The sequence below is a fragment of the Vombatus ursinus genome, unplaced genomic scaffold, assembly GCF_900497805.2.
Source record: "Vombatus ursinus unplaced genomic scaffold, bare-nosed wombat genome assembly UNPS02015030.1, whole genome shotgun sequence".
NCBI classification, from domain to species: Eukaryota; Metazoa; Chordata; class Mammalia; order Diprotodontia; family Vombatidae; genus Vombatus; species Vombatus ursinus.
Window position 1 is genome coordinate 3,566,862 of NW_020954808.1, and position 13,469 is coordinate 3,580,330.

The 13,469-nt window shown below is 54.7% G+C and overlaps 3 protein-coding genes across 4 annotated transcripts in view; all 3 read right to left on the reverse strand.

Moving 5' to 3' along the window:
• LOC114031033 (guanine nucleotide-binding protein G(I)/G(S)/G(O) subunit gamma-8) overlaps positions 1-423 on the reverse strand; it is a 16,608-nt gene extending 16,185 nt beyond the window's left edge. The window contains exon 1 of the mRNA XM_027846035.1: positions 385-423. The gene's annotated coding sequence lies outside the window, so the exon portion shown is untranslated. The remainder of the gene's footprint in view (positions 1-384) is intronic.
• LOC114031032 (dapper homolog 3-like) overlaps positions 1-8,134 on the reverse strand; it is a 12,314-nt gene extending 4,180 nt beyond the window's left edge. The window contains exons 1-3 of the mRNA XM_027846034.1: positions 7,844-8,134; positions 651-747; positions 385-534 (exon numbers count right to left, since the gene is read on the reverse strand). Of these exons, the coding sequence (XP_027701835.1) occupies positions 385-534; positions 651-747; positions 7,844-8,134 (538 nt within the window). The remainder of the gene's footprint in view (positions 1-384; positions 535-650; positions 748-7,843) is intronic.
• A 2,813-nt stretch (positions 8,135-10,947) lies between these two features.
• The window catches only part of LOC114031020 (serine/threonine-protein kinase D2), a 14,486-nt gene continuing 11,964 nt past the window's right edge, over positions 10,948-13,469 (reverse strand). For both annotated transcript variants that reach the window (XM_027846019.1, XM_027846020.1), the window contains exons 15-18: positions 13,161-13,259; positions 12,271-12,538; positions 11,567-11,652; positions 10,948-11,418 (exon numbers count right to left, since the gene is read on the reverse strand). In XM_027846019.1, the coding sequence (XP_027701820.1) occupies positions 11,158-11,418; positions 11,567-11,652; positions 12,271-12,538; positions 13,161-13,259 (714 nt within the window). In that variant the 3' untranslated portion in view covers positions 10,948-11,157. The remainder of the gene's footprint in view (positions 11,419-11,566; positions 11,653-12,270; positions 12,539-13,160; positions 13,260-13,469) is intronic.

The following is a 13,469-nucleotide window of genomic DNA, read 5'->3' on the forward strand; positions in this document are numbered from 1 at the left end:
ACACACACACCACACACATAAACACCAGACATATATACATCTGCGCATACTACACACATGCACCCACACCACAGCACATAGATACCCTCATATACACATACCTCACCACACCACACATTCACATACATACACCACACACATATACACCCACACACATCATACACATGCACCCACACCACACCCACATACATACATACATACATACATACACCCACACCACAGCACATATAGATACCTCCACATACACATATGCACACACTTCCTTCTGATGCTCTCAGCACAGTTCCCTTCTAGCTATGACATTCCATGAATCAATGGCCCTTTCCCAGGCCACCTTCCTTCCACCTCCAGCTTAGCCAAGTGTCCCTTTCCTGGCCTTCTTACCCAGAGACTTGGGCCTCTTGCTGGCAAACACTCCCCGGGGCTCAGAGGGGCCTAGGCGGCTGTAGGAACCGGAGCCAGAGAAACCACTGTCAGCTCCAAACGTTGAAGGAGGGGAGTCTGGACCAGTAGGGGAAGGGCCTTCATAGAAACCTGCATGAGGTACAGAAGGCAGAGACTGAAAGAACAGAAAGAGGGATGGGGGAGAGACAAAAAGAGGGAAGGTAGGTTGGGGCCTCTTAGGTTGAGGTTGCTGGGTTTCCTCTCACCTGAGCTCAAACCAACATCTTCCTCCAGGCCTTCAGCATCCAAGCTCAGCTCTCCCAGATGTTGACCCAGTTCCCACATCAACCCAGGCAGGGCCTCCTGGAACAACAATGGGTGTGAGGGGAAGGGAAGAGGAAGAGCCCAGGAAAAGACACTCTTGCAGACAGGTGCACTCTTTCCCTGAAACACAGGGCCTCGAGTCCCCTACAAAGAGCACCGGGAATAAGGGACCAGAGACTCCTTGGGGGAGCTGAGGTCAGAACCCTCTGCAACCTTCAGAAGATGGAAGCTTCAGCCGAAGCAGCCTTGGAGTTTGGGGACCTTCCACTCAAAGCAGGAGGCACCTTTGCAAACTTTGACCAGGCTGCTGCCCTGGTCTAGAAGAGTCCGTGACTCCTTTTGCCTTCGGAATAAAATAGCAATGTCTCTTCTGCAGTTTCCTCTGGGCTACGTTTCCAGGCTGACTAGCCATTATTCCCATCACGATGCGCACTCCAGCCAAAGTGACCCTCTAGCTGTGCCCCAATACAGGACATCCCACCTCTCATCCCCATGCCTTTGAGCAGGGTTTCTTTCTATCAGGCTGGAATGCTCTTCCTGCTCACCTCCCTCTGGGAATCCTAAGCTCCCTTCAAGGCTCAGCTCATGTTCCCAAAGTTGCTAATAGACCCTCCACACTATGTATTCATTTTGCATTTACTTGTCTGTTCACTTGTTTCTCCCTGAGTAGAACGCAAGCCTCTTGAGGGCAGCAAATTTAGTTTTGTCTTTCTGTTCTCAGCACCCTGGACAGTGCCTGGCACACAGTAAGTGCTTAATGAATGATGATTAAATTGACTTGGATAGAGGTTGGCCTGGAGCCAGGAAGAATCTGAGTCCTGGGGCAGCTAGGTGACACAGTGGATAGAGCACAGGCCCTGGAGTCAGGAGGATCTGAGTTCAAATTCGCTCTCAGATCAGACACTTGACACTTACTAGCGTGTGACCTTGGGCAAATCACTTAACCCCATTGTCTAGACGAAAAAAAAAAAAAAAAAAAAAAGAGTCTGAGTCCTTTCTTCGGCTTGTTTGACCTTGGATAAGTCTCTATACTCCTCTGTGCTAGACTAGTTTGAAATCTCTGTGGGGAGAGTTTTCTCACCAGGAGTTCCCAATCTACCCAGATCATGACACTGGAGGGCATGCCCTAAGGCTCCTTCTACCTTAATCCATTCCTGGAGGGGAGGGGAAAGACTGAAAGTGAGTAAACTTTCTCTAATTTGCTTTGGGAAACAACTACCCTTTCCAATCCTTGTCTTCCGTTGGGATTGAGATAGGAATTTTCAACTCAGCTCAATCAACAACCCCTTATCGAGAGGTTACTGTGGCTTGGGAAGCTGCAAAGTTGATATAATTTCCAGTGGTGTAGGCTCCGGATTAGGAGTAAGCGGGCTTGGTTCAACTCCTGCTTACTAGCTATGTGAGCTCTGACGAATCCCTCAGCCCCTCAGAGCTTCAGTTCCTTAAATGAAGGGAATTGGACTAGATCAGGGGTGGGGAACCTGTGGCCTGGAGGCCACACGTGGCCCTCTAGGTCCTCGGGTGTGGTCTTTTGACTGAGTCCAAGTTTTACAGAACAAATCCTTTTATTAAGGGAATTTCTTCTGTGAAGTTTGGAGTCAGTTAAAGGGCCACACTTGAGGACTTAGAGGGCCACACGTGGCCTCCAGGCCACAGGTTCCCCACCCCTGGACTACAAGGCCCCCAAAGTTGCTCCCAACTCTACAGCTATGATCCTGTCACTTCGCCTCCACTGGCCTCAGTTTCCCCCTTTGTAAAGAAGGAGGAGGTTGGTCTCAATGGCTTTAGCAGTCCCTTCCTATTCTAAAGCTCTGGTCCCTATCCTCAGGAGGCTTGCAATCTACTAAGGGGCTATGACAAATCTGCTAAGATGTTTGTGAATGCCTTTGCCAGCCCCGAAGCATCTTGTCAACATCAGCCATTGACAGTAGCAATACAAAATATGAGGTCGGTGAGAAAGGGGGATCCAGGGGATTGGAAGCGGAGTTTGAACCTGGCTTTTAAGGGCCAATAGGACTTCAGCAGGTATTCTGACATCCCCTCCTGAATGCAGAAGGGAGGCAAAGCTCAGCCTTGATTTCCAGAAACTGCACTCAGACTTTTGGGATACCCTGCAGATACCCTTTTGGGAGGGGGAAGGACACAAGGGACAAAGCCTGGGTTCTGTTACAGGTCCACCTTTGCCTACCTCACTGAGGATGAATGACCAAGACTCATGCACTGAACATGAACTGATTGGCCTAGAGTTATTGTGCTGGGTCAAGAGAAAGGTGTCCAGCAGGAGGGGAGGGGGACAGGAAGGAGTATCAGCTGCAGAGATGGCTTTTTATCTGCAAAATCCTGAGAGACCTTAACTGACCAGAAAGCCAGAGCCTCTTAACTGGATTTCCAGGGATGCAGCTGAGTGTTGCAGTGGATTGACCACTGAGCCTGGAGTCAGAAGACCCAACTTCAAGTCCAACCTCTGACACTTACTAGCTGTGTGACCCTGGGCAAATCACTTCACCTCTCTCTGTCTCTGTTTCCTCAACTGTAAAATGGGGATAATAATAGCAGCTACCACCCAGGGTTGTTGTGAGAATCAAATGAAATAACATTTGCAAGTATTTGGCAGATTGTAGGTGCCATACAGATGCTAACTTTTAGTATGACTACCAGTGGCTGCCTTGAGACAGAGGAACATGGAGAGTGCAGGTACTGTCCCTCCCCACCAGAGGTGGGGAACCTGCATCCTTGAGGCCACTTGTGGCCCTCTAGGTCCTCAAGTGGGGCCCTTTGGCCGAATCCTAACAAATTGTTCTGTGAAGTTTGGATTCAATCAAAGGGCTGTACTTGAGGACCTAGAGGGCCACCTGTGACCTCGAGGACACAGGTTCTCCACCCCATTGGGCCAAGACCCAAGAAGGGGAGTTCCTGACCCTAAATTCCTGGACAGAACAATGGGGATTTCCTTGAGTGCTTAAAGAATTCAGAGACCCAGCCTTCTAGAGAAAGATGGGAAAGCCCCACCTTCCCCCCACTAGCTATCTGTCCCTCAGTCTATGTGCTGTGTACTTCATCCAGGTTTCTATGAAGCCCTTCCTCTATTGGACCTGAGCACTACCGGCCCATTGGGGAGAAAAGGATGGTGTCCTCCCCAACACACACACACACACACACACACACACACACACACACACACAACACACACACACGGCTAGAGGAACAGAAAGCTGAAAAGGAGTAAAAACACAACATGGGGAGAGAATACCTGGACTTTTTCCTAAGCAATTTTGGTGAGTTATTCAGGTGGCACAGGTTCAATGGAAAGGGGGTTGCCTCTTTAGCCACCCAAAATTTCTTTCCTTGCAGTGAGAGGTCCTAAAGGTAGTGCTACAAAGCTGGATACCAGCATGGGTGAGAGCTGAGCTCAGTGGAATGTTAGAAGCTTGCCTGTCTAGCTAAACCAAGTTTGTATTTCTTCTTGGGCAAGTTCAGTCCCTTAGGATAATAAAATAAGGCAGGGGGCCTGAAGGTGACCCTCAGCAGAATTAGACTCACTAGTTGTCGAGGGGATGCCTTGTGAGAAGCCCCAATTTTGTTGTTTTTTTTTTGTGATGGGAATCCAAATCGTGGTACCATGGGGGTACCAGGAGTCTAGGGAACTGTCTAGAACCCTGGGAGGAGAGACAGGGACTCAGCAGAGGAGAATGGGCCATGCACTACTACGAAACTTTTCTATGTTTTCTGTAGGGAAAAATAAAGACTGTTCTATATGTTGATATATGCAGTTACCTTTGCTGCTTTCATAGAAGTGGAGGACTTTTACCTACCGCTGTGGAGACTCAGACAAAAGCTGTGTTGGGAATTATATTTTGAGATTCCCCAGAGGAAACTGGGTGGGGTAAAGTGAGTCAGTAAGTGATTTTTCTCCCCTATAATTCTCCATGATTCTAAAGCCAGAGCTCAGGGGATGTAGGTCAACGTTTGTAGAACTTTATGCCCACTAAATCTTTCACTTAGAAACTTAGAATAGTGGATGTTTACATCCACAGAAACTTAAAACTAGGTTCTCACACTCAGAGCTGTAATTACCTTGGAATAAGATAATGTTGAAGCTAAAAGGCAGACAAAATTGAAGAAAGAGATAGGATCCAGAGGCACAAAAACATTAATGACTGCTTTCTTGTGGCAGGGAAGAACTGGCAACCAGGTGGGGTGCCCATCAGTTGGGGAATGGCTGAGAAAATTGCACTATGAACGCAATAGAATGCTTCTGTGCCACTTTTAGCACTCTGTCTCCCTAGTTAGATGGAGGTCCTGGAGGGCAGGACTGTCTCTTGCCTTTCTTTGCCAGAGGTTAGCAAATCGTAGATGTTTAATAAATGTTTCTCAACTGACTGACATAAGAAATAACAGAAGAGATGGATTCAGAGAAACCTGGGAAGACTTTCTGGACTGATGCTGAGTGACCTGATGAGAGCTGCAAGGATGATTTATACAGTGACCAAGCCTTTTGAAAGACACAGCTCTCTGATCAAGGCAATGACCAATTATAATGCCAAAGGATTCCTGACAGAGATGATGGATTCAAGATGTAGAATGGCATATTTTTTGGACATAATGTGGGAATTTTTTCTTCTTGATCTTGTACTTGTTATAAGGGTTTTGGGTTTTTTCTTTCTTTTTCCTTTTAAATTGAGGGTGGATAAGAGAAATAAAATACACGCTTGCTCATTGAAAAATAAAATTTAAAAGCTAAAGTGCAGGTCAAAAGATCACTTTCTCCAATGCCCTCCTTTTACAGTTGGGGAAACCGAGGCCAGAGTGGGAGAAGGTCACGCCTTCACCCACGCAGGGTCTATATCCAAAGTTCAGATTAGAAACCAGGTGTGAGCATTGCCAGTCCCTGGTCCCTCCACTATGATTCCTGACCCTCAAACAAAAGCTTCCTGTCTGGGTGTTAGGGCAGAAAGAAGGGAAGATTGGCCTCCCTGGTCCAGGAGCTGGGAGGAGAGGAGGGGCAAGGGGCAGGGCTTCACCAGATTCTTCCCTATTTAGGGCAAAGAGAAGGGGGCCCAGGAGGAGACTCTCCCCACCTCTCCTCCCCAACCCTGCCTTCAGCTCCTTCAGGGCCAGATGCCAGAGAACACTGGCGAGAGATCCAGGATTTCATAACACTTAGAGCTCCCAGCTCATTTAGTTCAACCCTTCCTTTCACAGAGGGGGAAACTGAGACCCGAGGTTACACAGAGAGTAAGATTCGAATAGAGTAGAGATTCAGATATAGACTGATTTTCCCCACTGCACTCCATTCCTCTTCTAGAGTGGCCTCGGTGGCCCTTCATCCTCACTACAGAGTCCAAGACTAACTTTGGTCCTTCCTGCTTCGGAGCTAGGAGAGACCAGTTCCTCATGTGGGTACATTGTGTATGCGGGGCTCGGGCTGGAAGATGGGTTTCCCCCACTATCCCCTCCTCACCCTCCCCTCAGTGAGTATATTTAGCCTTCCTCCTCCAGCCCAGGCTGTCTCTCCCTCCCTCCTCCTCCTCCCCTCCCCCCGCCCCCCCTTCTGCTCTGCCTGGAGACAGCTCTGACTGGGGCGGCCTCTCCCACCTTCCCGGCCCCCCCCTCAGGATTCCTGACCCCAAGCGGGTGAAAGAACCCTCTCCTCTGAGACTCCCCAGGGCGCCCAGCTCTCCTCGCGCCCACCCGCGGTGAGAAAGCCTTCTCCCCCCCCCCCCGCCGGATATTGGGAGGCACAAGGCAGAGCCAGAGAAACATGGGGATGGGGAAGGATGGAGGCATAATGAGAGGGAGCCACAGAGACACATAGAGACGTGGGGATAGGGGGAATCATCTATCCCTCCGCCAGCTTCCTCGGCCACCAGGCTTCCCCAACCCCCCAGTGCAAGTTCACGGCTAGCCTGGGTACTAACACCCCCACCGCATAAGTCCCTCTCCTCTCTACCCCCTCCCCGTTTCCACCCTCATCCCCATCCCAGTGGTTCTCTCTTCTCCTGGAGAAGGGCCGAGGCGGAGGCCAGGAGAGGCGGGGCCTCCCACAGCTGTTTCTGCTTGGAGAGAGGAATGTGGCCAGGCCCTCCCGGGGGGGAAAGGGGGGGGAGAGTGTGAAGGAGGTCTGCAAAGCCCTAGGCCTGTTCTCCCCCATCCCCCCTCATGAGTTAAAGCCCACCTCTTCCCCCTAAAAAATAGGGGCTAGCATTTCCTCCCCCAACCGAAGGCCAGGGCTGGGCTGAACCGGAGGAAAATCGACCAGAGAGCATCAGGACAGGGAAATTAGGGCCTGGAGGGAATGACACGGGATTGGGGGTCCGGGGGCCAGGCCTGGAAGGAGAGAGATCTGGATGCTCAAAAGGGGACGCATTTAAGAAGTTAAAACCAAATGATAAACGGAGAGACCAAGAAAGGGGAGCCTGAGGGATAGAGAGGGAGAGACAATGCCCCGCCCCCCTCCCCAGTTGACCTTCGCATCCCTTGCAGGCTCATCCCGCTACCCCGGGTCTGGGAGCCCTTAGACTAAGCTCAAGTCGCGACAGGGAGGGAGGAGGGCCCCAAGCACGCTGCACGAGGCTTACAGCGTCCAGGTGACCGCCTGGGCTCTGGCCCTCTCCTCCTGTGAGATCGCCAAGACCTCGAGCAGGAGAGCAGCGTAAGAAAGAGAGTGGAGACGCGGACCCCAGAATGAGACCTGGGGATGAGGGATGTGCCTCAAGTCCTCCCAACAGTTCTCAACGCTGAGCCCCCTCCCAGGCCTGCCAAAGCGGAGAGGGGACCCCCAACCTCAGCTCCCCAACGATTGGGGACCGAGGGGGAGGTCCACCCCCTGCGGCTCCGACTCCCCCTCCCCCTCCAGTCCCTTCTAACGGATCCGTGGCCAGGGCAGAGGGAAGGGGCTGAGATGCACAAGGACAGGGGTGGGAGGTCCACGCAGGAGTGGGAGAGTAGGGGGCCGTGATCCCAGAGGGGAGGGCTCGCAGGGCACGAGATCCGCCGCAGGATGGCTGGGGCCGAGGGTCGGGCCGGAATGTCGCCCAGGCCCTGCGAGGGAGGAGGACGAAGAGGACACGAGGGCGGGGGGCTGGGAGGGGCCGGACCCCACGGGGGGATCTCCAAGCGCCCTCCCCGCACTCACCAGCTGCTCCTCCAGCGCGGCCGCGGCCCGGCGCGCCGCCGCCTCGTCGTCGTCCTCCTCGCCATCGTCGTCGCCCAGGGCCTCGTCCTCCTGGTCCCGGCCGTCGTCGGCCGCCTCGCCGGGCCCCGCGCCCGTGGCCAGCGGCTGACCGAGCCGGAGCGCCTGGCGCACGCGGAACTCCTGGCGCTCCCGCAGCCAGTGCAGCTCGCAGAGGCCGGCCAGGCTGCCCTCCAGCCAGCCCCGCAGCCGGCCCCGCTCCGGGCTCACGGGGAACGAGAAGGCCCGGATCATGGCCGCGTCGTCCCCTCCGCCGGGCCTCGGCCCCCGCTCCCGGCTTCCCTGGGGGCCCCCAGCGCCCCGCCGGCCTCGCGCCCGCCCGCCGGTCCGGCCCGGCTGTCACCGTCTCATCTGCATAGGCCGCAGCCCATTGGGCTGCGGAGCCGAGGCTGATCTGCATCGCCCCGCCCCCTAGGCGCTGCCAGTGGGCTTGCCCATTGGTGGTTAGCCGTTGAGCCACGCCCCTCGGCTCCCCCAACGGCAGGGCCATTGGTGGGCCTCCGGGGTCTGAACGGTGAAGATCTGCATAGACCACGCCTCCCGTCCCCCAGACCCCCGCGGTCGGAACATTGGTGGGCCTTCGGGTTCGAAGCCCTAATTAGCAGCATAGCCACGCCCTCCACCCCACCCCATCCCCGTCACTGCCCTCGGGGGCTGCCGGCCATTGGTGAGATTTCCTATGTCTGCATAAGCCCGCCTTCTCCTCCCTGCCCGGTCTCATTCTGCCTACCCCGCGCCATTCGACCCTCCCGGATTCGCCACGCCGCCCTGTCCTTCAACGGCGTAGTCCCACCCCCCACCTCCCACCCCCCCATCCTCCCTTTTTTTTCCTGTGATTTGCTGCTCAAGGCCCCTCGCTTCACGGCACCCGCTGATTCGTCTATCTGCGGGAAGGGTGGGGCGGGCATCAATAGACTGGCCTCTGAGAACTTGAATATTATAATTAGAGAAAGTTGGGCGGGAGTAAAAGAGAGGGCCGAGCGCCCTTTCTCTTAGCTCATCCAATCGGGTGACGGTTAGGGAAGGAGGGCGGATCGCCCTTTATCCTCCTCCTCTTCCTCCCCTCCCCAAATCCTCCATTCTCTCCGCCCCCGCCCCCACCCCATCCTGCCGGTGCTCTAAAGCTCTACCTCCTCCAGGAAGGCTTCCGTGATTCCTCCAGCAGCATTCACAATCTGGCTCCAGCCACGCTCCTTTCCAGCTTGGGCCAGGCTCTGATTATGCACGGGATGGAGCCGGAAGGAGCCAAAAGACGGCAGCGCATGGTGGAGAGGGATCAGGAGGTTGTGGACTGAGGACCGTGGGAGTATCCTCTGAAGGGACTGAGGATGTCTCCCAGGAGAAGACTTAGAAGGGACTTGAGGCATGGTCAGGAGTCCCAGAGAGTGTAAGCTCCTCGAGGGCAGGGCCTAATTTGTCTTTGTATCCTCCAGGGTAGGAGATAGCGCCGAGGAACTCCCGGGGGGGGGGAAATCCCCCTCCCAACACACATCTGCACCAAGCTGGGATGGAGCCCAGGGATCCACGCCTAGCATGTGTCCACTCAGAGGCTGGGCTGAAGGCTCCCCAAAGTCAGTTCTCTAGTCTAAGTGCATGTAGTAGGTGCTTCATGCTTGTCGATCTGAACTGGAGTATTTGCAGGGCTGTCACTCGGAAGAGGGGTTAGTCAGGCCAACAGCCCATAGCTGGCACTGATACAGTGCTCTTAAGATTTGCAAAGCACTTCATAAACATGTCATTTGATCTTCACAACACCCCTGGGAGGTAGGTGCTACTCCTATCCCCATTTTACAGCTGAGGAAACTGAGGCAGGCAGCAGCAAAGTGACTTACCCCTGGTCACACAGCTAGTAAGTTTCCAAAGCTGGATTTGAACTTGGGTCTTCCTGACTCCAGGGTCTAGGACTCTTTGTCTACTGGACTGAACTTTTCCTGTTTAATTCCAGAGAGGAGGGGCAAGGGAGAGTAGCGTAAAGCAGATTTTTGTCTCCAGGTCAGAAAAATCTTTCTGTCAGAGCCGCCTAAAAACAGGATGGATTGCCACAGGCGGTGATAGTGGTCTTCAAGCTTGGCTGGAGGAGAATTGCCCAGAGGTCATTGGCCTGGCTCTGCTCTGGCCATAAAGATTGTAAAGGAGACAAGAATCTGAGCCTTTGTCCTGTCTCTGACGTGGACTGCGATATTGTCCAAGACTGTTTCCTTATTTATAAAATGAGAGAACTGGACTTATTGGCCTCCAAAGTCCCATACATCTCAGAAATTACACAGTCCAGGCAAATTGAATTGGTTTGTTGTTTTGTTTTTTGGTACCTTCAGTCTGGTACAGTGACAAGGTCAGGAAGGAATCTCCTGCCCCATGCCTTCCCATCTAGACCCCCATATCTCTACCTAGATGGCCTTTTAAGGTCTGTTCCAGCTCTGACATTCCCTGTTCTAAGGCCTTTCCCAGCCCTGACATTCCCTGTTCTAAGGGCCCTCCCAGCTCTGACATTCCCTGTTCTAAGGTCCCTCCCAGCCCTGACACTCCCTGTTCTAAGGGCCCTCCCAACTCCAACATTCCCTGTTCTAAGGTCCCTCCCAGCACTGACCTTCCCTGTTCTAGGGCCCTCCCAGCTCAGACCTTCCCTATTCTGAGGACCCTCCTAGCTCTGACATTCCCAGTTCTAAGGGTCCTTCCTTCCAATGATCTTGAGAGTCTCAGGTAGAATTCAGAAACACGGCATGATCTTTCCAGGGTCCCTTCCTCCCACCTCAATAGGCTGAGCACTGTTTCTCCAGTCACATCTTTTTGAAAGGAGGGGTCTTGACTCCCCCTGGTGGTCCAGCTGCGTGGCTGCCGCACACTTCCCCTCTCCGCAGGACTTCACAGGATGGAGAGCAGGAACGGACCTTGGAAGTCCCCTCCCCCATCCCCCAGGGGCCCTGGGCCCCCACATCCTGCCCCCATCACCTCTTGCTGTAGCATCCATCGGGAGCCCCAGAGTCCTTATGATGGGGGGAAAGGGAAGGCAGGGACAGTCAGACAGACCGTCGGACAAAGGGGAGGGCTGAAAGACAAGGTCCCTTTACTGTTCCAGGGGTAGGTGCTCAAGGGAGGGGCATGCAGGGGCGGGGCGGGAAGGGTACAGCCCGGGGCTGCTCCTGGTCATCTCTCACTCCGCCTCCGCTCCGCTCAAGGGAGGGGGTTGGGGGTGGGGGGACAGGAGTTGGAGGCTCCTTCCACCAGAGGCGCTTGGAGATCCTGCTTCCCAAGCAGCCTCAGAGGACACTGACCCGCTCGGCCAGGCCCTGCATCTCGTGGTCCTGAGGCGAGAAGGGCTGCGCGACCCTCCCCAGGCCCCCGACCCCGTCTCCGTCTCCGGGCTCCCCGCCCTCTCCTGTCCCGCGCAGGTGTGTCGGGTAAGGCAGCGTGTGTTCGGCAGCGAACTGCTCCCAGCGGGCATCGTCACTCTCGTGGGTGATGTGCCGCTCCCCCATCTTGCCCTCGAGCTCCCGCAGGTCCAGCCAAGTCTGGTAGTCCTGGGAGGGGAAGAGTTAACCAGGGAGGGGACCACCCACAAGTCCCACCACCAATAGGATCGGAAAGTTCCCGCCCTTATCGCCCACTCGGCCAATGGCAGAGGGGTGCACATCTACTCCTGGGCCAGGGGCCGGTGCCACCGCTCACCTGGAGCCAGGGGTGGCTGAGCGACTTGTCTACACTGTAGCGCTTTCGCATCTTCACCTGCAGCAGGTTGTTGATCAGGTCTATGGCTGTGGGTGTGGGAAAAGGATGTGGGGGGACCGTCCAGCCACTCAAGGAGAGCCCCAGAGTGGAAGCCTCCCTCCCCGGACCAGCCAAACCCCGGGGCCTTCAATTCCTCCCCGCCTGGCCTCATTCATTCACGAATGCATTCATTCCCATCCCCTCGGGCCTCTCAGTAGCTACCTAGTTGGCATCCCTAAGATGCAACACTGGGTATTGGTCATCTCTTTCTCTGTGGCCTCGGGACTCCGTGAGGCCAGTGACCTATCATTTCTGGTCTGGACCTGGGTTCATCTGAATGAGGAGACGCCAGCTACCTCTCTCTGCCTCTACACAGATGCACCTTCAAGTCTCAGAAGGATTCCTGGGGGCTTTGTCCGAGGCAGGGTTTGAACCCAGGTCGGGTAGATTCTAAGACCTGCTCCCAAGGCACTTTCCTTTCCTCCTCATATCACAACAATTAAGGAAGGAGGGATGTTGAGCTTTTGCGTGGATTTAGTGCCTCCAGTGTGGGAGGTTCAGTACTGACTGGACAGAGGCCACGAAGCCGGTTAGCATCAGGCCCCTGGCCTTCACCCTTCAGCTCAAGCCTCTCCTCCTCCTGCCCCCTGGTCCCAATGGGGTACCTCCAGCAGAGATGTGGCTCCAGGGGCTGGCTGGGTACATGAAGGCCGCATTCTGGATCTGGTCATTAATGTCCTCGTCCTCATTAAAGGGGAACGTGCCGCTGAGGCTGACGTACATGATCACACCCACAGACCACATGTCCAGGGAGCGGTTGTAGCCCTGATTCAGCAACACCTCTGGCGCCAGATATGCAGGGGTCCCCACGACCGAGCGGCGGAAAGACTTCTCCCCGATTATGCGGGCAAATCCAAAGTCACAGAGTTTCACCTGTGGGCAGGAAGGGGCCTTAAAAACCTAAGCCAGCCCCCCCCCCAACTTACTACAGGTTCAGAAAGGGGAACTAGGTGGCTGACAGCTTTACAGGGTGCCACCCCCACCCAACCTCCTTTTGTCAGCCTGCCCCCCACAAACCTTCAGCATCACTGTGTGGGAGGAACCTACATGCATCCTAAATCCCTCAGTAGTAGGGATGGTCCAGACTGGCACATCTGCCCCATCTGCACCTGCACCCTCAGCCCAGCCCTCCAGACACCTCGCCTTCCTCTCTGGGGCAGCCATTCCAGCCACTCCCTCAGGCATAGGCCCCCATCTTGCTGGACCATCGGTAATCCGATCAACACTTCCTTTATTTCTGGAAAGGGCCCCAACCCCCATCCCTGGTATTTCCCAGACAAACACCCTCCCCTCCCTGGCCATCACTCCCCTGATATATATTGTCTCCTCCTTTTAGAATATAAGCTCTCAGAGGGCAGGCCTTGTCTCACTCTTGTACATGCACCCCCAGTGCACCTAGGACAGTGCTTAGTACACAGAAGGTACTTAGTAAATGCCCTCTCATTAACTTATGTTCAGGAGGGCAAGGCTAGGGAGAGACTCCCCAAGAGCTGACCTGGGGGAAGGGGTCCGCTGAGGCCAGAAGCACGTTCTCTGGCTTCAGGTCACAGTGGACGATGTTCTTGAAGTGCAGGTGTCTCAGGGCCACCAGGATCTGGGGAGAGAAACCAAGCGAGGGCCCAGGGAAGAGACCCTGCCTCCCAATTTCTCCTCTAATCCCCCAGCCTCTCCTTCCTCATCCCCATCACCTTGGCCTGGGGGAGAGGGAATGGACTGGGAAGAGGACGAGGGGGATAAGATGGAGAGGGGAGGGGGATAGGATGGAGGGGGAGGGGGATAGGATGGAGAGGGGAGGGGGACAGGA